This window comes from Orcinus orca, chromosome 4 (genome assembly GCF_937001465.1).
Source record: "Orcinus orca chromosome 4, mOrcOrc1.1, whole genome shotgun sequence".
In the NCBI taxonomy this organism is placed as follows: Eukaryota; Metazoa; Chordata; class Mammalia; order Artiodactyla; family Delphinidae; genus Orcinus; species Orcinus orca.
Genome location: NC_064562.1, coordinates 52,965,119 through 52,992,589, shown reverse-complemented (window position 1 = coordinate 52,992,589; position 27,471 = coordinate 52,965,119). Strand labels below are relative to the sequence as shown.

At 36.9% G+C, this 27,471-nt stretch overlaps 1 protein-coding gene across 1 annotated transcript; it reads left to right on the top strand.

The window, feature by feature from the left end:
- Positions 1–1,338: 1,338 nt before the first annotated feature.
- On the top strand, positions 1,339–25,535 carry AMTN (amelotin). The gene is made up of 8 exons (XM_004283589.2): positions 1,339–1,392; positions 4,579–4,665; positions 5,641–5,706; positions 6,451–6,540; positions 10,322–10,357; positions 11,653–11,679; positions 14,311–14,575; positions 25,411–25,535. The coding sequence occupies exons 1-8, from the start codon at positions 1,339–1,341 to the stop codon at positions 25,533–25,535; spliced, it is 750 nt and encodes a 249-aa protein (XP_004283637.2).
- Positions 25,536–27,471: the final 1,936 nt, after the last annotated feature.

Genomic DNA, 27,471 nt, shown 5'->3' with positions numbered 1-27,471 from the left:
GTGTAATGAATAGTTACAGAAAAGGTTTTGGGAACAACTCATCGTCTCAGACAGACATTCTGTCCCCTAAAACTAGCCAAATCTAAGATGGCCTTCCATGGGACTTCCCTGGTGGTGCAATGGTTAACACTCCACCCTTGCACTGCAGGGGGCACATGTTCTATCCCTGTTCAGCGCAGAATGGCCAACAAAAAATAGGAACTAAGATGGTCTTCCATGTGAAATCCTGGCATGACACAGATTTATCTTTGATTGGACTCAAAATTTGTTGAACAGGCCCCACCTCTATCCATATATAAATCGTTAGAGAAGAGGCATATCTCAAAAACTCCAAGGGAAGCCTGGGGACCTGAAAACCTATGGTGAGCACCTCATTGTTCTTTCTGTGAAAGAAACCTCAGTGGATCCCTGCATTTTGCTTAGATTAAAGTAGATTTTTCCCCATTTAAAATAAAGTACACCATTCAACTTTTCTGGAAGGAAATTTGGCCATACTTATTGAAACTTAAAACATACATATCCTTTACTACAGTACTTCTAGGAATAATACCTACAGCAATACTCCCACGTGTGTGAAAAAAATTTATAAGGATGTTCATTGTACCACTTTTATAATTACAAATTAAAATGGGAATGGATTAAATTTCCATCAAAAGGAAATGTAATATAATGTAGTCATTAAATACATGAAATAAAATCTGTACTGACATATATGGTCATCCATTATTTGTTAAGTAAAAAAGTAAATTTCAGAGCAATAAACATAATAGGTCTTATTTTTTAACATACACAGTTATATTTTGATGTTTGATTTATTAAGTATACATGATAAACTAGGGATGTCTGGGAAGCCATTTGGGAAGGAGATGGAGGTGAAGAAGGATTGTAATTTTTCATTGTCTGCACTTTTTTTTAATTACACAAAGTATATCTTCCTGAAATACCCTCTATTCAAATGGTAGACATTGGGTAACATGATGTCTGCCGCTAATAACTCACCTAATGAAGTGTTGGGAAATGAAAGAAACCAAATGATTTCACAAACAGCTAAGTCCTCATTGGTCCCTCAGTTGCCAGCCTCCTGGAGTCAAGTTTAAATTCCTACTACAAACTCACAGCTCATGAAAGGGTAAAATTTTTCATCATAGAAACTAGAGAAATCAACTGGACTTTGCATATTGTCTCACCTGTACATTTTGCCTAGTGAAGAAAAAGGTAACAGAAATGACCATGTTTCAAATAGAGCATTCTTTTTTTTCAAGTACCACCTTGTCTCAAAAAGAAAAAAATAGAGTGAAAGAATAACACTATTTTGTTGTTTCAGGTAGTAATTTGAACATGAAGGCTACGATTCTCCTGTTTTGTCTTCTAGGATCAACTCTATCATTACCAGTAAGTGAAAAATGTATATTTTATGAACCAACCAGCCTGAGCTGCACCTCTCTCTCTCCTTGCCCTCTGCTAAAACTGCTTCGTGACCCATTCCTTTAGTTTCCTGTTTTTATTTTCAAAGTTGAAAGATGATAAACTAATGAAGTGTTACTGCATATTTCAATGTACTTACATTGTTAAAATACATCCAATCTATCGTGGATTGAGTGGATTAATTTTATAATAAATTAATTTTTATTATTATTTTGATTTATTTTTGAATAATAAATTATTGATTATTTGATTTATTTTGAATAATAAATTAATTTTGATTATTTTTGGCAGAGAAATAGGGTAGAAATTAGGAGAAAAAGGAATGCTTTAGATTATGTCTGCTCAAAGTGGATAATGATTCTACTTCCAAAAAGAAGTTAAGATTTTCTTGCCAACTAATTATTTTCTCATGACCAAAGATGTAAACTAAAACATTCTGATTTTTCTAATTGGAAGCATGAAACATCTAGATTGTATAAACTCTAAAATGTCTACCAAATCATGCAATAGTAAGGGAATATTAGAAAGCAGTCAATATTTTTTACTTAGAACATTTCATCACAAAACCTGTTCATATATAACAGTTTCTTGAACAAAAAAGAGCACTAGTATTCAAACGTGTATTCCAACAGTCCTTCAATATTTTATAGACATAATATGGGTGGTTTGGGTCTCTAAGTGAATTTCCCTTTGTTTGAGATGCTTCAGTGTGGACAATAAGAAAAAATTTTTAAATATTTACTATGAATTAGCAGAACAAAAAGAAATAATTCTCAGTTAGGCCTCAAGCTCACTTAACACTTCCTTACTCATCCATACAATCAACAAATATTTACTGAAAACTCTCTGTATACCATATATTGTGCTAGTTGCTGAAGATACAATGGTAAGAAAAAAAGGCATGATCCTTCATGGTGTTTACAAGGGCTATAGATACTAAAAAATATTTTTAATGTTAAATTATAAATTATAACCATGATTAGTTCTATGAAGGACCTGAACAGGGTGATCTTGGGGGAAGGGGATGGAACAAAACATGAATAACCAACCTCCTTCTTATTTCATTGCAAATATACATTTGTCGGGCTTCCCTGGTGGTGCAGTGGTTGAGAGTCCCCTGCCAATGCAGGGGACACGGGTTCGTGCCCCAGTCCAGGAAGATCCCATATGCCACGGAGCGGCTAGGCCTGTGAGCCATGGCCGCTGAGCCTGCACATCCGGAGCCTGTGCTCTGCAACGGGAGAGGTCACAACAGTGAGAGGCCCACGTACCGCAAAAACAAAAACAAAAACAAATATACATTTTTCCTTTAAAGAAGTCGTCTACAAAAATGTGATGTTTAAACAAGGTAAATTAGGAAGTTAAATTCTTTGTAAAACATGGATTTTGCGCTTCACCGAAGAAGTTTGTCAAAAGGTTCTTCTAAATAAGGTGTCTCTAGTGAATTTAAATTACTATAAAATTTGTAAAGACCCAAGACAAATAAAACTTTCCTGGAGCACAGCTATCATTCAAAGCAGATTGAGGAGTGCTGTGCAGGTTAATGCAGATTGGGAGCGCAGTTAGAAACAGTGGTGCAGGGAATGTGGGAAGTAACATTAAAATGTCTATTAGGTATAGTATCGTATTTATTAAATAAAACTCAGGACACATAGACAAGGTTTTTAAAAATGATTTGTACATGAATTTATTGAATGATCATAAAGGTATATAAAATGAATTGAACACTTAAAGCAGCCTAGCAATTGTTTTCAGTAAATCAAAAGTTTGGTAATAGGGTACATACTGGAGATGGGACAGGTTGCATACTCAGAAGAATAGTCAGGCTAGGCCTCAAAAAGAAGGTGAGCTCGAGCAACAACATGAAGCTGGTGATAAAGTGAGCCAATGATGGGGGAAAAAGCATTCCAGACAGAGGGAACAGGTGGAGATGAGGCTCTGAGGCAAGAAGCAGACTTGAGTGTCCCAGAGACAGCAAGTAGCCTAAATAACAGTAGGAGAGTGAACAAGAGAAAATCAGGTAGGATGGAAGGTCAGAGAGGCACTGGGGACCCAGGGCCTGAGGGCATTTTAGGCCATTGTATTGTCCCTGGCTGAAAAAGAAGTCAAGCCACGGATTGAACAAAGACGTAAACACACCAGACTGTTGTTTTAAAAGGATCCCTCTGACTGCCATGCTGACAGTGGATTGTAGTGGATGAAAACACATTTGCAGAATTTATACTTACATAATCTTAAGGCTTAAAGGGACCCCTAAGGACAGATAGTACCAATCTTACCTCTTACAACTGAGAGAAAAGACCGAAGTGAAATCAAGAGTCATTGGTAGCTCCAGGATATATCCAAGTGATCCAAGGGTTAATGCAGTGCTGGGGGGCCCACAGCACACTGCCCTTGGGGATGCAGCCAGGAGCAAATGCCAACCAGAGTCAACCTGGCCAGAGAGCTTCCACCTGAATGCAGATGGAATACAAAGAAAAACAAATAGAAGGATTCATTTCTTCAAGGACTAAAAGCACTTGCAGGGATCCTAGTACAGGCTCTGCAACTCAAAATATCACCTTGGCAGCTGACACTGCTTCTCACTTCCCTCTTCTATAAAACAATACAACTATATCAATTGGATTCAAGGAGATTTTTACCCCTAAAATTCAGTTATTCTCAATAAACTAGGAAAATACCCTGGCCAGGAAGGGGACAGAATTTCCATTACAGGAAGTGACTTTTCAGGCACGAGGTAAAATTAGGAAGCTTTGTGAAAATGCAGTAGAAATCATGGCAGCTTACCTTCAAGCTTTGGGGAAAAGCAAATGTGTATAGAGCTAAGGTGTGGACTATATATTTCATGTCCTGGAAAAGGAGGAAAGCACTTTCAGAAAAGAAATGGGAACCTAGGAACTACCTCCAGAAATCCATGTGCCCTATCTCACCCTCTGTCCCTCCCCAGAGCATCCCTCTTGGTCTGGCACTTTTCTGCTCCACAATTTCATCTCCTGTCATGCACAAAATGTTCCACGGAGTTAAAACTGCTCCAAAACACACAGAGGCTAAAGACAGATGTTTTTGCATTTGGGTCAACTTGTTACCTCCTGGAAATAAATGGATGCAAAACCTCAAACACAACCCTGCTTCTGCAAAAATTTGTTATCACAGATGCAGCTCAAACCTGCTTTGGTAGTTCCTCCAACAAAGCTGGTTCCAGGTCAGGCAACACTGCTAAACCAACAACAGCCAAATCAGGTAAGAGTCCTACAATGGGGAACATTTACAGACCAGCAAAGGAAACATGTTAAGACTAGTGGATTTAAAATCAAGATTCAGCCAAAGTCTCATGACTGAGCAACAGAGTGAAAAGCTTTATTTGGGGGAAAATAAAAACAAGAAAATACTTGTTTTCAAAACTTTGAGCAAGAAAAGCAACACATCTTCATTCTTTTTCCTTTTGTCTGAATAATAATTTGGTTTAGCAACCAAATCTAGTAAACTCTGAAAAGCAATAGCTACACCTATTGAAACAGCTTGGTCATCTATGCCCTTGAAGTACTATGACTTAATCATGTATGGCATTTGCCAGAACTAGCAGGGATTAAGAAGTAATCTATAAAAATAATTGCAGATTTCCTCGTGGTTTTCTTAAATTTCATTGTTGCTGATGAGCTGATGTGTTACTGTAAAATCTGTCTTTGAAGCATATTTAAATACATATGAAAACTGCATGGTCTCCTGGCTACCCACCCCCTTCTTCCCACCCTTGCTCTGTTCAAAAGGACCTCTCCTTACCTATGTCTAGACTTTGTGAAATAGTACAATAATACCAGTCTAAAGTTCTCTTTTTGGTCTATGGACATTATACAATACTCATGTCAGTAGCTGACCTCCCTCCTTAAGGAACTAGAAGCTCTGGGGACCTTCTTTGAAAAATAATACAAAGTTAGATATGTAAAATTAGTTACTAACGTGGATAATTTATAATTAGATAAGAAATAAGAGTAAATTACATATTTTTAAGCTGATAAATACCTTAAACTTGACACATTGCTAGAGTGCCTCCTAGGGCCACGGAAGGGGGCAATGTTAGTGAGAGGCCCTGAAGCTTTACCTTCGTGGTAAATCCACCTGTGACTGGAGTATAGGTTACTTGAGGATATCCTCCACTGACAGCACTGTAAAACCAGACAACCTCTTGTCTCACACATCAATTTCAATGCCCTGCAGGTCTTCCCTTCTTTAAGTCTAATTCCATTGACACAGATGCTCACACTGGGGTCAGACCTGCAACTGGTAAGTACTCTTTTTATCATTTTAATATCCATTGTTAAATAAAAATAATACCTAATGTGGAGGGTATGTGTGTGTGTGTGTATCCATAGATGTACACATGCACACATATTCATTGTAGTGACAGAGGAAAGTCAAAGAGAGTTCAATGCTATTCAATACATCATTAGAAAATTTTCTTAGCAAGAGAATCTTTAAAGGAATTAATCTAATTCTTAAGTCTTTACTTCTTTAGTTCTTCTCACCTCCTCTCCGAGCTCCCCTCCCCATTCCTCTGACACATCTTCCTCATGACCCATACAACATCCACATACCCACACAAACACTATGACTGCTCTCATTGCCCCAAAAACAAGAGCAAACAAGAAGGGGTAGAAATATCTACATTCTTTTCATAGAATATCTGTATAGTTTAATCTGTTTGGGGGATAAAATAATGTTTCTTTCCTGCTTAAAATGGATTTTTCCCACTGGTCTGATTTAAATATAGTACTAGACCATATTCAGACTAGATACTTAAATGCCGAAGAAAAACTTAATATGAGAAAATTAGTCCTGGACTTGATTGTTGTACTAGTAGATTAAACAAGTCTTTGAACTTCATTTCTATATCTAATTCCAAATGCAGTGTAGTATACTATATATCTGCATAGCTAATCCACCCTTTTACATTTATTAAATATGAATTCGAGTCCTGGATGTTTGAACTGAAACAACACAATGAAAATCTTCCTCGTTGCCCTACAGCTAAATCCTGCTGCAGGGATGGCACCTGGTACCCAGACCCTCCCACTGACCCTGGGGGGATTGAAGGTACAGCAGCAGCTGCAACCACAAGTGAGTTCAAAGACCTACTAAGTTTAACAATGGGGAGCATTTTCCCTCAGGTGAAAGCCTAAAGGGGAAGAAAGAATATTTTCAAGGTTCTTTAAAGTTCTACCCTGATAATTTGCAGAGGGATGTCCTACTAAATTTAAAGCAGTCTTTGGCAATTTGGTTCTTGCTGAAATCCCATGAGAACACACCAAGAAAATAGCATGCTGCCCCATAACCTCTCTAGAATACATTTGTAATAGGTAACAGGAAATATGAAGAGTTGGGGAAGATCGAGAAGTAAAGAATAAATGGGGGGATTGAGAGGTATCAGGATTCTTCTCCAGCTTGCTCTGTTTCTATTGAAGACCTTCTGGGTGACCAAAATCATTCCAAAGAAAAAATAAGAGATGGATAAAGTCTATTTCCAGAAAATCTAATCTCATCCTTTTTGTGTGCTTTTTTCATGACTCCTCTCGAGTCCCCAAGGGTTCTCTTGTTCCTTCTCTCCTGCCATCATTATTTGCTTTCAGGAAACCCCCCCAAAAAACCGTCACATGAAGATATAAATGACATACGTAGGACATCACCTCTTTCCAAAGTGTTTGCATTTTAACTGCAAAGTCCAAATTTTGTCTTCTTGGAACTTCTCTAAATAGTTAAATTACTCTAAAGAAATATATAATGATCCCTTTATGACTAAATTGGTTACTGTTAACTAATTCTCCCTAACACATGACCTCAGCCCCTATCATTCCCACGTAATGGTCTGATTTTTTGTAGAAGCTTTCTTGATTATTACATACATAGTATATGTTAACTATAGAGAATTTAGAAAACACAGATAAGGAAAAAGAAAAAATAAAATTTACCCATAAGCCTACCAGCCAGAATTAAACACTGTCAACATTCTAGGTTATGTCCTTCCACTCTTTTTCTATGCATATAAGTACACTTTTTAAAGACAGTATGTTCTTACTATATCTGATGTTCTATAATCTAATTTTTTCACTTAATACATTTTGAATAGTCTTTCCTATATTTTGAATATTCACTTATAACATTGTGAATCACTTATAACATTGTTTTTAATGATTGCTAGTATTCCATCATATTGAAAACATTGGGTTTTTTTCCAAAATTTTTGCTGCTATAAACAATTCTACAGTGAACATCCTTTGACTAAGTCTTTGACCACTTCAGTGATTATTTCTTTTTTTTAATTTATTTATTTATTTTATATTTATTTTTGGCAGTGTTGGGTCTTCATTTCTGTGCGAGGGCTTTCTCCAGCTGCAGTGAGCGGGGGCCACTCTTCATCGTGGTGCACGGGCCTCTCACTGTCGTGGCCTCTCCCATTACGGAGCACAGGCTCCAGACGTGCAGGCTCAGTAGTTGTGGCTCATGGGCCTAGCCGCTCTGCGGCATGTGGGATCTTCCTGGACTGGGGCACGAACCCATGTCCCCTGCATTGGCAGGCGGATTCTTAACCACTGTGTCACCAGGGAAGCCCAGTGATTATTTCTTTAAGACCAGTTCTTAAGAATAGAATTTGTGGGTCCAAAGATATTCAAAACTGTAAGAATTTTAATACACATTCCCAAATAATGAAGCATGACTATACCCTAACCATCTTCTTACCACTATGGACATGTCCAACTTATAGTAGCAAGCTTATATTAATTAGTAATTATAATCAAAGCTGAGTTTAATTGACAAAATTATTTTAAGCTGCTCAATTTAAATTCTATATCATATGCAACTAATACTTTTTTCTGTGCCTTTTGTCCAAAATAACAACACAAGAAACTCTATACTGCTTCATTTATTCATATTTGTAAAAATATGTAATATAACTAATTTTTACATTTTTTTTAATATTGATGTGTATACCTGTCTATCAGTCATTACTTATTCCTTACAGATATATTAGAGCCTTCACTCAAAGTATCTGCTGCTTATTTATATCTTAATAATAAAAGTCATCCTCAGAAAAAGACTAGAGAGAGTAGCAAATAAAATGAGAATCTCTTTACTACATGACCCTGGTGTAATCCATCTGCCAATTGCCCAGGTTCAGTTTCAATTGCTGGCCTGCTCTAACCTGGAAGTCAGGCTTAGTACATCTTCATATCCACCAAAGAATATATCCACCGGAGTCAAAGGCATATGTGGGCACTGTAGATGTTACTAAAGATTCAGTAGAGACGGTTCGACATTCCACGCTCCCCAACATGCAATAATATAAATCAATCCTCCTTCTCTGTGGGGATTCTTCGATGTCTCTAGGCTATGCCACCACCAAGGGTCCCCACACATGCCTTCTCCTGCGCAGCCCCAGTCCCTCCGACCCTGTCTCTCCCTATGTAGAGGACCTTACATCCCTGCCAGAAACCTGGGCAGCTGCCCACAGCGTTCATTTATCTAAGGCAGGCCAGAGTGGCTAAGAGTGAACTCTAGAATGCCAAAACTTCTGGTCAAATCCCAGCTCTCCACTTACTACCTATGTGGCCAAGTTACCTAACCCTCTGTGACTCCCTTTCTTCATCATATAGAATAAAGATTAATTAGAATCTACCACTAGAGCTGTTAGGATTAAATGAGTAAATCTACATAAAACATTTAGAACAGTGCCTATACATGGTACTCATTCAATATGTGTTAGCTATTATTATTTCAAACAATATCTCTGTCGAAAACTAACACTTTTTCTCCTTGTTACATTGGTGCTACATTACTTAATTCTTACAATACATTTTTTACTTAGACATTTGTGGTTTCCTTTTGTATCTTTCTTTTCCTTCCAATTTGCCTTTAAAGAAGAAATTTCAGTTTTGTTTTCTCCCAAATCCTGTGTCCCTTCCCTTCAATCCACTTTTCCATTGCCACCCTGAAGATGAGTTGCTTTTGGTCAGTAGCCAGGGATCTGACAGAGAGTAAGGCTTTTTCTTAAATGTGTGTACTTTTTACCTTTTGGCATTATGGGTGTTACTGTACAAACTTCTTGAGAAATAATAAAGTTAAGAGTCTTTTTATAAGACTTTCAAATCTTTTAGGTCTGGAATATTAAAAGTCCTATTTTGATAACTTTTGTGACACTCTATGAGTTTCTATAGAAATAAAAATAAATCTTAAAACCCTAGTTCTTTCTGACAGACCCCATGGTTAGTTCTTAGAGTGCTAGAGCACACCAACACCTCACCCAGATCTTTCCAACTACAAATCCATAACATGTACGCAGTTATCAGTGACCAGTGTGGTATTTCTCACTTAGCTCTAAGAACTCTGTTAGGATGAGCATTGTTGAACAATATCAACCAAAATTTCCTTCCAGTGTTCTATTTAATATCAAAATATCCAGGCAACAATTATGAGACTAAGTACACATGCTTCAAGAAATCATGATATTTTAAAATATCCATTACATGTTTTAATGTATCTTCTGAGATGTCATATAAAAGAAACACATGGATTTTATCAACATGATTGCTTGGAATAATTTTAGGTTTGGGGATAGCTTGAAATCAAAGTTATTTTTTGTTCATCCAATTTACTAACTTCTACCTTTTACATGTGCTGCTTTGGACTGGTTTCTAAATCTCTGGGTCTAATCTTCTTTTTACAAACTGGATGAGTTCCAATTCCCATCCTGCTCTGTGAGTCCATATATATGATCATAGATGATACATTAAACAAATATCTATTCAGTAAATATTGTATGCTTTTTAAAAGTCTCAATATTTATATCACTACCAGAACTTACCTTTTAGTATATTTTTTCCTACCTCTCTCACTCTTTTTTCAGGTGTTACCAGTTATTGTAGCACACCTTGGAGCCCAGGTAGGATTATTTTGTAAAATGATTTTTATTTTAAATCATCTTAGTGTGAAATATTTCATCCTATCTCAATTCACCAGATAGTTGCCAAGTTTCCTATTTACTTTGCACTGTATGGACACTGATAATAACAAGAATAATTATTGAGCACTTACTATGTGCCAGGCACTGTTCTAGTACTTTTTATTTATTATGTACTATCTCATCTAATTTTCAAAACAACCTTTTATAGACAATACTTTTATTTCTAATGTGAAGATGAGTAACTGGCAATACTTACAGTTAGTTATTTATTTACAATCACACAGTTAGTAAATGTCACAGATGAAGCAACCAGTCAATCCTTTAAACCACACTGTTAAGAAAATATTAAATTAATGGGCTGATCTAATAATTAATGATTTGGGGGATTTTTATCTCAAATTTATTTATTAACTATATATCTTTTCCCTAAAAATGACACACTTTCCTCTCTCTCTATTTTCCTTTGTGAAAGGTAATTCTTGAGATCACTGATAAAATTACCAAGACCCAAGATCAAATATGAACATCAGATGGCAGCTTTTACTTCTAAAAGCAGAATCAAGTATAAAATTCATATTAACTCTTAATTCCACATATGGGAACACATTCCAAGGAAATAATCTGAAATACAGCTAAGGTTTATTTACAAATAAATTCATCAAAATAATTTTATGGTAGAGAAGAATATTAGGTGCAACCTACATTTAAACAAAAGGAAAATTATTACGTAAACTGTACAACATAAAATCAAATACTTTGTGACCATTCAAAATTATATTTATTAAAATTTGTTGGTAATGTGGTTAAATGATTGCTGCGTAGTATTAACAGAAAAGGTAAGACACGTTGTAAAAATTACATGACTTCTAGTATGTAAAAAAGAAATGTTTGAAAAACATCTGCAAGAAAAAATATCACATTCTGCATGATGGGATTTTTTTTATCGCTTTCTGCATCTTCCAAGTCTCCCCTCATGTGTATCTATTACCTAATTATAGAAAACATGTAACTTCTGTAATGCAGAAGACCTCCCATCACTCAAATAATAAATGTTAGTAGTTCAATGTCATGTGCTAACTTGAGTTTTGTGATACAAATCACAAAGGCAGTTTAAATTATTGTTGAAAATAAACACATATCTCTTTATAATATTTATAACTATTTTAAGTTAAGTTATTATAATATATATAATATATATATTGCCTCAAATATATTAAACCTTGCCTCAAATATATTAAAAATCTGTCTAATAACTTGTGTTATTTTCTTTTTAGGGTGCTATCCTAAGCTCAGAGGAATTGGTAAAAAGAAAAATTAATTACTAGTATTTCAAATTCCTTTCACTGCTACCACAATGCTGTTTTCTATCATCATATAGCCACTTTTGACCACAACCCCTAAATCTGGTGCATACTGTCATAAACTGAACACTTTTATCGGTCCTCACATTAGGTTAGCTTTTGTCTAGCTGGGGATTTCATCACCCTTCTCCAGCTACTTGTCCCCATTAATTTGACTTAGCTTTTGTTTTCCACATATTGATGTCAGATTCAGTTCTATCCAGAAAGCCAATTCATAGTTTTAAACTTTGTATTGATTAAAATGTAGGATTGTAAGTTACTGAAATGCATGCAGATTTAGAATAATATACACATTGATATTTAGCGCAGGAAAGATTAATTTTTTGACTTAGATGTTTAATGTTTATAGAAAAATTTATTATTTTTCTAGCATCTTATGGCGATGAATGAACTCTTCTCTATACATATGAATAACTAGAGGGCTGACCCTAAATAAAACTCATAGTACCATTACTAGGCATTTCTATGCATTTCCGCATAAGTCATTTTCAGAGAAAAATTATTTGAATTAATATGGTATCTAAACATGACACTGAAGTAAAGAGTTGAGGCAATATCTGGGAAGACAGTTTTTAAACCTCTATTATTAAAAAGGTAGGGATTTGCCTAGACTGTCCATAAATAAAATCAAGTAACAGGGATGTTTTGCCAACACTGATACATGAATACCCATATCAACCAGTTATTGACCCGATTCTATAAAACAGGCACCTTAGTAGATTTTTTTACATGTGTTGCCTTTAATCCTCACCAGATTACAAAATAGAGATTTTTTTACATGTGTTGTCTTTAATCCTCACCAGATTACAAAGTAGAGTAGAGATACCAACTTTATATAAAAAGAAACTGAGACTCGGAAAGCTTAAGCAAATTAGGTCCGAAGGTCAAAAAAATAAAAGTAAATCCAGATTGAAAACCATTTTTCTATCCACTATACTAGTGGATAGAAAAATGGTTTTCTTTTTCTTTTTTTTTTCTTTTCTTGGTGAAACTCACAGTAATAGCTATATTTTTTATGTAACTAACACACACACACACACGTTTTATGAACAAATATTTACCCTTAGTATATATAGTGCACTGGTAATTTATAGTCTATTATTTTTGCCTTATTTTTTAATGATGGGCATCACTCACCTTTATTTTATTTATTTATTTATTTAGCTGCATTGGGTCTTCATTGCTGCACGGGCTTTCTCTAGTTATGGCGAGTGGGGGCTACTCTTCGTTGTGATGCGTGGGCTTCTCATTGTGGTGGCTTCTGTTGTTGCAGCGCATGGACTCTAGGCACACGGGCTTCAGTAGTTGTGGCACGTGGGCTCAGTAGTTGTGGCTTGAGGACTCTAGAGAGCAAGCTCAGTAGTTGTGGTGCATGGGCTTAGTTTCTCCGCAGCATGTGGGATCTTCCTGGACCAGAGCTTGAACCTGTGTCCCCTGCATTGGCAGGCAGGTTCTTAACCACTGCGCCACCAGGGAAGCCACTTTCTTTATTTCAAATGTATGAAAGTCCCAACTCCCAATTTGAAATTTTCTGTACTCTACTCCTATCTCTCACTCAGCATAAGTCTAATTCTGGTTCCAATACCTCATAAATCTAAGACAGTGTTTTCCAAACATCAGTCCTGGACCATCAAACCAGGACAACTTTGAGAGCTGGTTAAAAATGCGCATTTCTGCCTTCCAGATGGTGCTTATGCAAACTAATAATTGAGATCCACACTCCAAGAAACGGACCTGTATCTTAATTTTGAATTCTCAATGCTTTTGATTCTGTGAGAATGCTGTCAGAACTGAGAGGTCCCAGAGAACTGGTTCTTGCCTGAACTCTCTCCAAAACCAGCTGATTTCAAATTATTACTTCTTAGGAAGAACTTTTCACAGTAATTTATTCCCAGGGGGAAAACAACAACAACAAGTGTAAGTAGCAACAACATTCATTACCAGTGGGCAAATCACTGACTGCCCAAAAGAGAGAAGACCCACTGAGTAACCTCAAGGAATACACCAGTGGCTGAATTGCCAAAAGAAACGTTTCTGACTGAATATTCCAATGCCTTTGAAAAATACATCAAAAGAAACTTGAAGGGGTGAAAACCATGAGATAAGAATTGATTAATCTACTTGAACTAATTTTTCCATTAACTTTTAGTCTCTTAAATTACTCTAAAAAGAAATATGGGCAAAGGAGAGATGATGCTTTAGGTCAACAACAGAAATGCAGCCCCCTGTAATTGTATGGATTTTCTCCCTTAGTTCTACCTCCAGATACACCTGATATGAACAAATGATGCATTATTCCTCTTCCTGTGACTGGCTTGATTCTGGCTTTCCCTTTCTGAGGAAAATGGAGCACAGCAAGGAATCCCAGTAATGAAAACAGCATCAGGCTTGGCTTGGGAGAGGGAGGCATTTCCTCTGAGGAACGCTCGATCTTTACTGTTTTTTCTGACTCTACCCTCTCCATCTGTAAATCCTACCAAAACTTGCTGCCCTCAAGGAAGAAAAAGCTGGTTGACCACCTTTTAAATGTGTTCCTTTGACTTTGTTTTCTATTTCCTTCTCTCATTCCAGCCAGCGACCCCCCAAATCTTAACAGGATTTATCTTCCATCCCTTGTTTCCCGGAGCCATCCTGCCCACCAGTCAGGCTACTCCAGATGTCCAGAATGGAATCCTTCCTGCAGGACAAGCAGGAGCAAATCCTGCCATCCGGGGAAACTCAGAGGGCCCCTTCCCAACTACCAGTGGCACAGATGATGACTTTGCAGAGACCACCCCTGTAGGCATCCAAAGGGGCATACACACCACTGAGGAAACCACCACAGGGTCACCAAAAGGTAAGTTCTCCAAGCCAGGAAAGTGCCCCAGGGCCGTGAAAGTCATCTGCAGAGTGAGAGAGGAGTTCTTTGTCTTGCCTTGACAAATACAGATCCCAGTAATATCAGGGAGCCCCCTTACTCACTCACATTTGATTCCAGCAATGTGAGGGAGTATTTTTACTGGGCTACCAACCCTATTGGATCTATCCAGAAAGAAGACATTTAATTGCTGGCATAATTTACTTTCCATGTTAGGTCGGAGCTGGAAATATTTGGAAACAGACAGTGTTCTCCATTTCCCATCCCCCCCGCACCCTTCAAACACACACAGGACACAGTTAATCAATCAAGATACTCTTTTCCACTCACTAAGCATGGATGAGCCTCAGAACCTTCCTAACATAAGGAAGGTTCTGAGGCTTCAGAAGGTTGCAAGCTGCCACTAGCAATAGACTAGAATTAGTGCAATGCATGAACCCATGTGCCACTCCCCTCAGATGGGACTTAAGAAATGTTGCAAAAATCAGCTCTTCTAGTACCAACAGACAGAGATAATCATATAACCTGTGAGGATGTCCAGACCCACATGTTCCAAATATCCAAATGGACAAAAGAATGATTTGCTATTGATACTCTTGCTCCAAAAAAAGAAATTTTGATCTCAAGTAAAACATGTTTGAATTCAATATGCCTTTACCTACATTTAAAAAGTGTCTTTTTTCCTTCCAGGAATTTAGTAAGCTGTCTCAAATTTTTTCAACTAAGCCACCTCAAATGTGGTGATACATAAGAATCATTTTCATTGATCATATTATGGAATAGACTGAGACATACTGGAGTGTATCAGAAGAAATTAATTCTTAGTTTACCTAAAAATTTTTTCTTGAAATTTCAGAAGATATACACTTCCTGGGGAATACTGACTTCTGAAAAAGAATACTAATTAAATGGATAAATTTATCTTTAAAATATAACATTATGCCACCTTAGACCCAGAAGATATGTATATTAAAATGTATTTTGAAACTGACTCTTTTTCTTCTTTGCGGGTGAAAGAAAGTTGGACAATTTCAGAAACTCCATTACTTCAGGATACTTAGATGGTACTCTTGGTCTAGACTTTCTTTGGAAGCAGACAATGCTGCAGTCATGGGAGTGGACATCCAGCTGTGTAAGAAGAGTTCTAATTTCCTCACAACTACCTTATGACCCACTCTATCCCATAAGAGCCACAAATTTAATTTTTAATATTCAAATTAAAAGCAAATTACATATGCATCTAAAATATGCAGTGGAAGTCAAGAATTATAATTCATATTGTCTGTCCTCAAGTTGCTTATACACAGAGCTAGTGATTATGGCATTTAATCGTTAATTTGGTATGCCTGAGTAAGAAATGAAATTGATAAAATACCTGCTAAAGAGCTCGAGGAATCATGTTCCCTGACTTCAGACTATACTACAAAGCTACAGTAATCAAAACAGCATGGTACTGGCACAAAAACAGACATACAGATCAATGGAACAGGATAGAAAGCCCAGAAATCAACCCATGAACCTATGGTCAATTAATCTATGACAAAAGAGACAAGAATATACAATGGAGAAAGACAAGTCCTTCAATAAGTGGTGCTGGGAAAACTGGACAGCTACATGTAAAAGAATGAAATTAGAACATTCTCTAACACTATATACAAAAATAAACACAAAATGGATGGATTAAAGACCTAAATGTAAGACTGGATACTATAAAACTCTTAGAGGAAAACATAGTCAGAACACTCTTTGACATAAATTGCAGCAATATCTTTTTGGATCCACCTCCTAGAATAATGAAAATAAAAACAAAAATAAACAAATGAGACCTAATTAAACTTTAAAACTTTTGTACAAAGGAAACCATAAACAAAACGAAAAGAAAACCCACAGAATGAGAGAAAATATTTGCAAATGAAGCAACCCACAAGGAGTTAATCTCCAAAATATTCAAACAGCTCACACAGCTCTATATCAAAAAAACAAACAACCCAATCAAAAAAATGGGCAAAAGATCTAAATAGACAGTTGTCCAAAGAAGATATGCAGGTGGCCAAAAAGCACATGAAAAGATGCTCAACATTGCTAATTATTAGAGAAATGCAAATCAAAACTATAATGATGTGTCACCTCACACAGGTCAGAATGGCCATCATCAAAAAGTCTACAAACAATAAACGCTGGACAGGGTGTGAAGAAAAGGGAGCCCTCCTACACTGTTGGTGGGAGGTGAATTGGTATAACCACTATAGAGAACAGTATGGAGATTCCTTAAAATTCTAAAAATAGAACTACCATATGATACAGCAATCCCACTCCTGGGCATATATCCAGAGAAAACTATAATCTGAAAAGATACATGTACCCCAACATTCATTGCAGCAATATTTACAATAGCCAAGACATGGAAACAACCCAAATGTACATCGACAGATGAATGGATAAAGAAGATGTGGTATATATATACAATGGAATACTACTCAGCCATAAAAAAGAATGAAATAATGCTACTTGCAGCAACGTGGATGGACTTAGAGATTATCATATGAAGTGAAGTAAGTCAGAGAAAGACAAATATCATATGATATCACCTATATGTGGAATCTTAAAAAATGATACAAATGAACTTATTTACAAAACAGAAATAGACTCACAGACATAGAATACAAACTTATGGTTAACAAAGGGGGTAATGGGGGGATAGATAAATTAAGAGTGTGGAATTAATATATACACACTACTGTATATAAAATAAACAACAAGGACCTACAATATAGCACAGGGAACTATACTCAATATCTTGTAATAACCTATAATGGAAAAGAATCTGAAAAAGAATGTATATATACACACAAATATATATAACTGAATCACTTTTATACACATGAAACTAACACAACATTGTAAATTAATTATACTTCAATTTAAAAAAATAAATAAAATAAAAATTTTTAAAGTATCCACTAAAGTTGAGACTCTTGCTCTGCACGCCTAAAAGGTAGAATTTAATCTGATTTAAATTTATAACCCAGACCACTGCAGTTCATTCAGAGTGGGAGGGAGTTGGAGGGATTACTATAAACTACAGTAGAGGTCCCACATAGGAAAGATATGAATAGGTTTAATAACATTCCTCATTATATTTGAGTCAGCCCCATCAGTATGGAAAAAACCTAAATATATACCCACACAATATATTCCATGTTATGTTTTTCAGGTGGTTAAAATTTTACTAGTTGTTAAAGATTTATTAGCCACAGTGTTTCAAATTTGCAGAGCTGAATAACATATTATGAATTGTTAAGATTTTTATAGCCAAATAAGAGTAAATTAGGATTTAATTTTCAAAAAATACTTTGCCATTAATGTCATGTGATACTAATTAAAAGTGCTAATCAGGGCTTCCCTGGTGGTGCAGTGGTTGGGAGTCCGCCTGCCATTGCAGGGGACACGGGTTCGTGCCCCGGTCCGGGAGGATCCCACATGCCGCAGAGCGGCTGGGCCCGTGAGCCATGGCCGCTGGGCCTGTGCGTCCGGAGCCTGTGCTCCGCAACGGGAGAGGCCACAAAAGTGAGAGGCCCACGTACTGCAAAAAAAAAAAAAAAAAAAAGTGCTAATCAAAAGATTTCCTAGGTAACCCTCTATCAAAAAACATTCTCTCTGAGCCTCATTTTCCTTATCTGTAAAATGGGGGCAAAAACCTGTTATAGATACCCCACAAGTTTAACAAGATGATCAAAACAGGTAATACATGAAAGTGCTCTGTAAACTCCAAACCACTGTAGAAATTCATTTTGTTTACTTTCAATATCCTTCAAACCAATTAAAATTACCTGTCCTTCCAGCCCCACATCTTCTCCCTGGTCTTCCTCAATTTTAATTATTAGTGTAGGTATATAATTGCCAGCTAAACCATTGAGATCAGGTGTCTTCCTGGGTATGCTACACTTGGGGGAATCTGAAAACTTCCCAAGGCTAAAGGCAAACAGATGGATTTAAGGGCTCAGTTTCCACATTTACATCCCACATATGGACTTTCCTAAGATAGATCTGTCTGAGAACATGTACTACATTTCTTCCTCTACTTTCATAGTCACTCTTTTCTCACATTACAGAAAAAAGACCTATGTCTCATCTGTCACTGATCTCACTGTGGAAAAGTGTTATGTCATAGAAAACCTCCAGGACACAAAACAAACAAAGAATTTCAAATACTGGTGCTGGTGTTGAGAATGACAATGTCCTTTTAATGGCCTTTTACAACTCAGGTAGTTTCTTATTCTTAGCTTTCAATGAAATTAAATGAGGACCTACTGGAATAGGAATTTGATCATTGAAAACATTTTTTGTTTTAATGCGGTACGTGGGCCTTGCACTGTTTTGGCCTCTCCCGTTGCAGAGCACAGCCTCCAGACGCGCAGGCTCAGCGGCCATGGCTCACGGGCCCAGCCACTCCACGACATGTGGGATCTTCCCAGACTGGGGCAAGAACCCATATCCCCCGCATCGGCAGGCGGACTCCCAACAATTGCACCACCAGGGAAGCCCTGAAAACATTTTTGATGGTAGAAATTAAAACTACAATACATTAAATGTTTAGTTATTAATTCATTTTAAAATATCAATGACACATAAACTACATGTCAATACAAATAGCATCATTTTTAAATTAAAAATAACTTTTTTAATTTGATGAGAATGCTCAATTTAATTAACAAAATTTAGTGAGAAGAATGGTTTTATCTTTGAACTCTCATGTCTGACTTAATAGAAGATGTTAGGATTCTCTTATCTGCTTCTGCATTCAATCTTCATCTGTCACAATATCACATATGTAGCTGCTGGAAAATTCTACTGTATATTCTTCATAGAATGAGAATGACAAAGGAAATTGAAATCTTTATATTATTATGAAAATAGTTTTATCTCACTGACCTATCAAAAGAATCTCAGGTCCATTTACATGGAATTTTAGAAAATGCGAAGTTATAGTGACAGAAAACAGATCAGTGGCCACCTGGGGCCAGGGTCAGTGGAAGGATGGACACAACGGTTGCTCGGGTAAAGTTTTTATGGTGATGGAAACATCTGTATCTTGAGTGTGGTCATGTTTCCAGGAGTATATGCAGTCACTAAAATTTTATCAAACTTTGCAAAAAAAAAAAAAGAGAATCTCAGGGACCCCCAAGAATCCTCACCAAATTTTGAGAATAACTTTGAATGATGTTGCATTCACATTTTTTAATCCTCTCCCTGGTTATATATTGAAAATAGCATAGTGATCTACCACATGTGTGTGACTTTACACACAGACATTCTCGTTGCTTATTGTACTGCTAGTCTGTGCCCTACACACACAGTAACTCTGATAAAATCTAATTTATTCAATTCCCACCAAAAAAGAAAAAAGCTATAGTAAATGTATAATTGCATGTGCTGCAATATCAAATATATTCCTGGCAGAAAAGATCTTCCCTTTAAAGGAGGCATCAGTGAAAACTGAAAACTCTGCTTCCAATTTTACAGTCTGGTAGAATTTTACACAAACTAGTTTCTGGCTTCAAACATTACAGACCTTTTTTCTCTTTCATTACTCATACTTCTGCTGCCAAGCACCAAAAGACAAGTTCATGTGGCAAGGCCAACTTTCGCCTTTCACTTTGGTGTCCCAACACTGAAACTTGGAGACAGTAGGGGGTAGGAGTATTATTCCTGAAGCCATTTCTAAAGTGGCAACTTATTCACAAGCCACATACATATAGCCTACTAAACCCAAATTCAATATCTCCCCAATTCAACCTTTCTGAGGCAGATCTTAAAAATGCCTGTGATAACCCCAATGCCATTGACACAAGGTATGATGAAAGAAAAGTCAACATGGAGAGAAACAGATGTCTTCACTGGTTGTGATTAAAATATCTTACATTTTCAAGAGCTACAAATGTAAGACCCCACAAACACATACTCTCAGGGCCCTGGAAGGAGCCTGTGTGAGTGAAAGTCCCTGCAGCTTAAACTTAAACTTTATTGGCTTTATAATTAATCTGTCTCTGCCTCACCACTTTTACCCAGTTGTATTTGCCCTTTCTTCCTCTGTATTTTGTGTTATTTTTGCAATAATCCTATTTATGTCCTTATTATAAAGCAAAAATTTCATAATAACACCTCCCATGATCTAGGTGACAAGTTCTGCTTGTAGTACAAAGCAAAGGGAAATAATATATACTGAGAGCATTCTATGTAAGAAGTGCAAAATATTTTTGGAAAATAGAACTCTAACTTACTCTTGGTAAGGTAATGGATACCAAACTCTAGAGAGAAATGCTGTCCAACAGAAATACAACATGAATCACATATGTAATTTTAAATGTTCTAGTAGCCACATGAAAAGGTAAAAAGAAGTAGGTGAAGTTAATTTTAATAATATATTTTATTTAACCATATATATATAATATTATACCCTGGACATACATATAATACAAACAATTTATGATCTTGGGGCTTCCCTGGTGGTGCAGAGGTCAAGAATCCACCTGCCAATGTAAGGGACATGGGTTCGAGCCCTGGTCCGGGAAGATCCCACATGCCATGGAGGAACTAAGCCCATGTGCCACAACTACTGAGCCCACATGCTACAACTACTGAAGTCTGCGTGCCTAGAGCCTGTGCTCTGCAACAAGAGAAGCAACAGCAAAGAGAAGCCCGTGCACTGCAATGAAGAGTAGCCCCCACTCGCCACAACTAGAGAAAGCCCACGTACAGCAACAAAGACCCAATGCAGCCAAAAATAAATTAATTAATTAATTATCTTTTTTTTCTTTTTTGGTTACTAAATCTTTGGAACTAGATGTGTGTTTCAATTTGCATCTCAATTTAAACTACTAGCCACATTTCAAGTGCTTAATAGCCACATTTGGCTAGTGGTTACCATACTGGATAGTGCATGTCTAAATATAATGGAAGAGCCACAGGGTTAAAAGCAACACCCCTATTTTAACAACAGGAAAATCTAAAGCTTGGTATAAGTAACATTTCCAAGGTCACTCAGGAGCTAGCATTTGGTGGAGATGGAGTTTGAACATGGGTTTGCATAACAAGTTATAAAGTTGAAAGAAACTTTTCTAAATTACCAAAAATAAAAATCAAATTTAATCAATAGTGTTAGAGAGAAGACCAGATCATAAAATAATATAAAATCATTGTAAGATGAAGAGAAAGAAAAGAATCTAGACATTGACCTTTCACCTTTCACAAAAATTAACTCAAAATGGCTCATAGACCTAAATGTAAAATGCAAAAATAAAGATCCCTAGAATATACAGAAAGAATATCTACATGACCTTAGATTTGGAGATGACTCTTTAGATACAATATCAAAAGTACTCTCCATGAAAGAAAAAATGGTAAGTTAAAGTTAAATTTTTCTGCTCTGCCAAAGATAGGGTAAGAGAATTTTTTAAAAGCCATAGACTGGGAGAAAATCTTAGCAAAACATATATCTGATAAAGGACTGGTATCCAAAATATACAAAGAACTCATAAAATTCAACAATAAGAAAACAAGCAACCCAATTTTTTGAATGGGCAAGAAATCTGAACAGACACCAAAAAAAAAACCCATACAGATGGCAATTATTTGGAATATGGGAAAACAATGCTCAACATCATATGTCAGCATGAAATTGTAAATTCATAAACAATGAGATACAACTGAATATCTATTAGAAAGGTTAAAATTCACACACTGGTAAAACCAAATGCAGATAAGGATGTGGAGCAACGGGAACTCTCATCCATTGCTGGTAGAAATGCAAAATGGTACAGCTACTTTGGAAGACAGTTTGGCAGTTTCTTACGCAACTTAAAATACTCTTAGCCACGTAATCCAGGATTGCACTCCTTAGTATTTACCCAAGTGAGTTGAAAAGTTACGTTCACACAAGAATCTGCATAAAAATGTTTATAGCAACTTTAGTCATAATTGCCAAACTTGGAAGCAAACAAGATGTCTTTCAATAGCTCAATGGATAAACAAACTGTGGTACAACATACAGTGGAATATTATTCTGCTAGCAAGCCACAGAAAGTCATAAAGTAATCTTAAATGCATATTACTAAGCAAAAGAAGCCAATCTGCTAGATACACACTGTATGATTCCAGCTGGATGACATTTTGGAAAAGGCAAAACTGTGGAGACAGTAAAATGATCAGTGGCTGCCAGAGTTTTGGGAGAAGGGAGGGATGGACAGGTGAAACAGAGGATTTTTAGGGCAATGAAACTACTGTGTATGATACTGAGATGGTAGGTACACATAATTACACATTTGTAAAACCCACATAATATACAACATAAAGAGTGAACCCTAATGTAAACTATGGGATTTAGTTAATAAAAATGTGTCATTATTGGATCATCAATTTTGACAAACGTACCACACTAATGCAAGCTGTTAACAATAAGATTAACTGTGCAGGAGACAAAAAGGGGATAAAAGGGAATTCTCTGTACTTTCTGCTCAATTTTTCTGTAAACCTAAAACTGGTTTTTTTTTTTTTTTTTGCAGTACACGGGCCTCTCACTGTTGTGGTCTCTCCTGTTGCAGAGCACAGGCTCCGGACACGCAAGCTCAGCGGCCATGGCTCACGGGCCCAGTCACTCTGTGACATGTGGGATCTTCCCGGACCAGGGCACGAACCCGTGTCCCCTGCATTGGCAGGCAGACTCTCAACCACTGCGCCACCAGGGAAGCCCTAAAACTGATTTTTTTAAGTCTATTAATTTTTTAAAATATACCCAAAAAATTACTGGTTAGTATTTTAAAATATTAGCCCACAGTGTTTGCAAATTGATATGGTTTGCTAGAAATGAGGACTAAGAGATAGAAAATATCACCCCCTAGTGGCCCTGAGAAAGAAAACTACAAGTAATGAACCAGCTAGAGTCAAAGAAAAAGCAGCAAGTGTCCCTCTTGTGGGACAAGATACTTCTAAAAACAAATTACGTCTCAAATATGATAGTTATACATAAATCCAAGTAAGAACTCAAGTATTCAGGAGGAAGGGTGATTAAGGACAACATTTAAGGAAAATCAGAGAGTGTATGAGCAAAGTATCCATATATAAGTGATTGATGACTTATAATACCATGGGAGTGGTGTGGAAAGAAGGAAACCAAATTCTATAACTCCTTCAACTGTCTAAGTATCCCTTGGGTAAGAAGGCCTCTGCAGGCCAGGAAACGAAGTCACACTAAAGGGCCATAAAAATACAGGTCTATCCTCCCGGTAAAATATTGGCAGACCTGACTGGCAGATGTAAGATATAAGATCTAAGATGTAAGAAGCCACATTCAAGAAACTCAAGGGGACTAAGCAAACACAAGTTGAACTTTTAATTATTAATATAGTTAAAACTTTAAATTTGTTAAACTAAAACAGGTTACCATATACCCAATACGAAATGGGTCATGACAGATCTTAGACCAACACGTAGGACAAATAATTGCAACAATTATTCACTTCAGAATAAAATTTAAAAGAACAGCTAATTTGAATTAAACTTCCTTTAAACTGCAAGAAGACATTACATATAAGAACATCTGAACAAGTATTGTACTTATGTCCCTTACAGAATCTATCAAATATTTTTAGGACCCAAAAATCCTGACATTTTATTTGTGTCCCTATGTAACTGAGAATATAATTGAGAAGTCATAGACTAGAAATCATAGAAGGAAGATAGCACACATGAGAGCACTTTCTGTGCAGATAAACACACTGCCCTCCCACTACGATTCCAGGTGAATTCCACTGGTGTTGTGGACAGATTCATGTTGCAGATAGCATCCTCAATATTTTGAATTCAACCTCCTGGATGTCAATATATATTGCTAAGGATGTTTACTTTCACCCTACATTCTAACCTTTGGACCTATGAATTCATGAGTTCTTTATCCAAATGTATCTAACATGCTGTTAAACCCCTCCATTGGTTCTCTTAATTTTGTTTATTGACATTTTCAGTTCCAGAATTCATATTTGGCTCTTTTTGAAATCGGCTACACCATATTATATAGTTTCCTGTTGCCTGTCAAAGATTTCAAGGCTTGCTTTTATCTCTTTGAATGTAGTCTTAGTTTTTTCAAAGCAAGGTATAATTCTAATTATCTTGATTCCCCATCCGTTGCTTTCTATTTTCTGTTTTTCCTCTCATTCTTCCCATAGGATCTTGCCTCCTATTGAATCAGGTTATCTTTGATAATATGTCGAACTTTGTTGCTAAAAATTTTTGTAGAAACAATTAGTGTCAGAGGGTATTTTTGTTTGTTTCTGCCAGGAGCCCAGGGAAATAACAACCTGGATCATCCTAATCCAGTTTTAGAGTTTGAGATTTTTCTGGGCCCTCCAAATAACAGAAGGACAGGCAGCAGTCCCTCGAGGGCAGCTGACTCACTTCTGTTTCACCCCTACTGGTCCCTAATCAATGGCAGGTCCAGGGCTCCCACCTTTGGTGGGCCCTGGACTCTGACTGCTGTCCCTTCAGGCTGGCCAGACTATTAAACAAACTCTTCTAGATTGGCAACTACAATCAGCGCAAAAATGGCCCTAAATGCTGGACTCTTCTCTCTAGATTTCCATCCCCTCCTGGATCTTAGCCTAGTAATCTACACTATCTGATTAACTCTTTGATGGTTTTAAAATTTTTGTGTGTCATTCAGTTTTTACTTGTCTTGAGCAGGAAGAATCAGTCCAAATGACTTTATCGTTACTGAAAACCAGGATTCCATTCCTGATCTTTACTCCTAACCCATTCCACAGTATCTCTGGCAGGGGGAAGATCTATGAACAATCAAAAGGTGTATGATGCTCAACGAAGTGGCCAGTCCCCACACCTGATGTGGATACTCACCCCCGAAACTAACAGTGTGGATACTCACCCCTGAAACTAGGAGTGTGGATACTCACCCCTGTTCTCAACTGAGGCTTGGTTGCTGATTCTGTTAATTTAGGAACAACCCCACATGGTGCCTCATGTCACCATATATCAAATAAGAAGTGATTATTCATTAAAAATACAATACTTCTGGAATTCTCAAAAATTAAATGTTAATGGTCCCCTTTTGTCATGAATAAAGAAAAACTGAACAAGACTCTGATATGGAGGGTGTGTGAGTATATTTGTATATGTGTATGCTAGACTCCAAAATATTACACAAGTTATTCTGCTTACTTTGAATATGTATACATGTTTCCATTTAAAAAGTAAAACACATTATTATACCAAGACTATAAAAATATCCACTATTTTTGGAGCTGGTGCAGTTTATCAAATAATGAGACTTTCAGCCAGTCACCAGCTGATTATTACGACTTTGCTGCTTTTTTTTTTTTTTTTTTTTTTTTGTGGTATGTGGGCCTCCCACTGTTGTGGCCTCTCCCGTTGCGGAGCACAGGCTCCAGACGCGCAGGCTCAATGGCCATGGCTCACGGGCCTAGCTGCTCCGCAGCATGTGGGATCTTCCCAGACCGGGGAACAAACCCATGTCCCCTGCATCGGCAGGCGGACTCTCAACCACTGCACCACCAGGGAAGCCCAAGACTTTGCTTTTTAAAGTAGAAGCAGATAGAAAAATTTTTTAATGCAGAAAACTATAAGAAAGAAAATTAGTAACTCAAATCCCACCATTCATATGTTACTAACCTTCACCCTTTGATAAATACTTTCTAGTCACGTTTTTCTGTGCATATTTTATGTATTTTTTTTCAGAGTTGAGCTTATTCTGCAGTAATATATACTGTTATGTAACATGCTTTTTCCACTTAACTCTATACCATAAGTATTTTCTCCTGTCATTATTTTGCTTAAACAATTTTAATGTCTAAATTGTGTTCTACTTTATCAATTAACCATAATTTATACAACCTAATTCCCTAAATTTTTAAAGGGATTTTTGTACAGTAAGAAATCTTTAATGATCTCTGTTGATCTGTCTGTGTGAGAAGTGACGTTGGAACTTCCTATCACTGGAAGCCTCTTTTCCTCCTTTTCCCTACCTGAAAATTTGTATCAGTGAGATGATTTAGTATGTTAGCCTTCATCCCTCCCCATCACTGTGACATGCCCACCAAGGGCAACAGGGGGAGGGCGAGGCATTTGGTAGAGAAGAAAGGTAAGTAAAGGAAGGGAAGAGAGTGGTTTTAGGGATTATACCAAATGCAAGACTGGCTAAAATGTGGTCCATCTTAGCAGTGTGGAAGGTCTGACCGGCTGGAAGATGCTCCACCCATGGGACGAGACCCCCTCAGGAGCCCCATCCAGTGGGGAATCAACTTGCTCTGGAAACCTGGGACAAGAAAGTGTGGGGCCCTAGATTAAACGAATCTAAAGGCCATGGAAAAGATATAAGTTCAAGGGAAGATTTGTTTTTTCTCCTACAAAGTATAAAGCAACATAGAATCATAAACTATGCTTCTATATTTCTATGAGAGATGAAGGGTCTCTTGTCTGTGAATAAGTGGTGAGGATGACTGAATCCTTGGGCCCCGTGGAGTTGTGGGTTGAAGGACTTGTCTCTGACCTGAAAGACTGCTTTGTACATTCCTGTGGGTGTTGTGTGTGTTTGATCAGCTGATGTAAGACTGCTTAATAATGCAGTGTCTCTCCTCATTGTCCTCCACTCCAAGGGATGTAGTTGTGGGATTACAGAGAGGGAAAACCCACGTATGATAATACCTGTAGACGTATTTTTTTTAATCTCTGTTCAAATCAGACTTTGTGTCAGCAAGCTTCTCATAGTTAGTTGTCAAACATTTAACCCCTCCATTGCCCTGTCTAACCCACACACTATAATTGTAGTCTGATGGGCTTTTCAAAGGAAT

Bases quoted from the DNA above. Each gene is read 5' to 3' on its own strand.
- AMTN (XM_004283589.2), top strand. From the start codon at position 1,339: ATGAAGGCTACGATTCTCCTGTTTTGTCTTCTAGGATCAACTCTATCA. The intron at 4,666-5,640 runs GTAAGAGTCCTA...AATGCCCTGCAG, and splicing joins ACCAACAACAGCCAAATCAG to GTCTTCCCTTCTTTAAGTCT. The intron at 10,358-11,652 runs GTAGGATTATTT...TTTTCTTTTTAG, and splicing joins TAGCACACCTTGGAGCCCAG to GGTGCTATCCTAAGCTCAGA.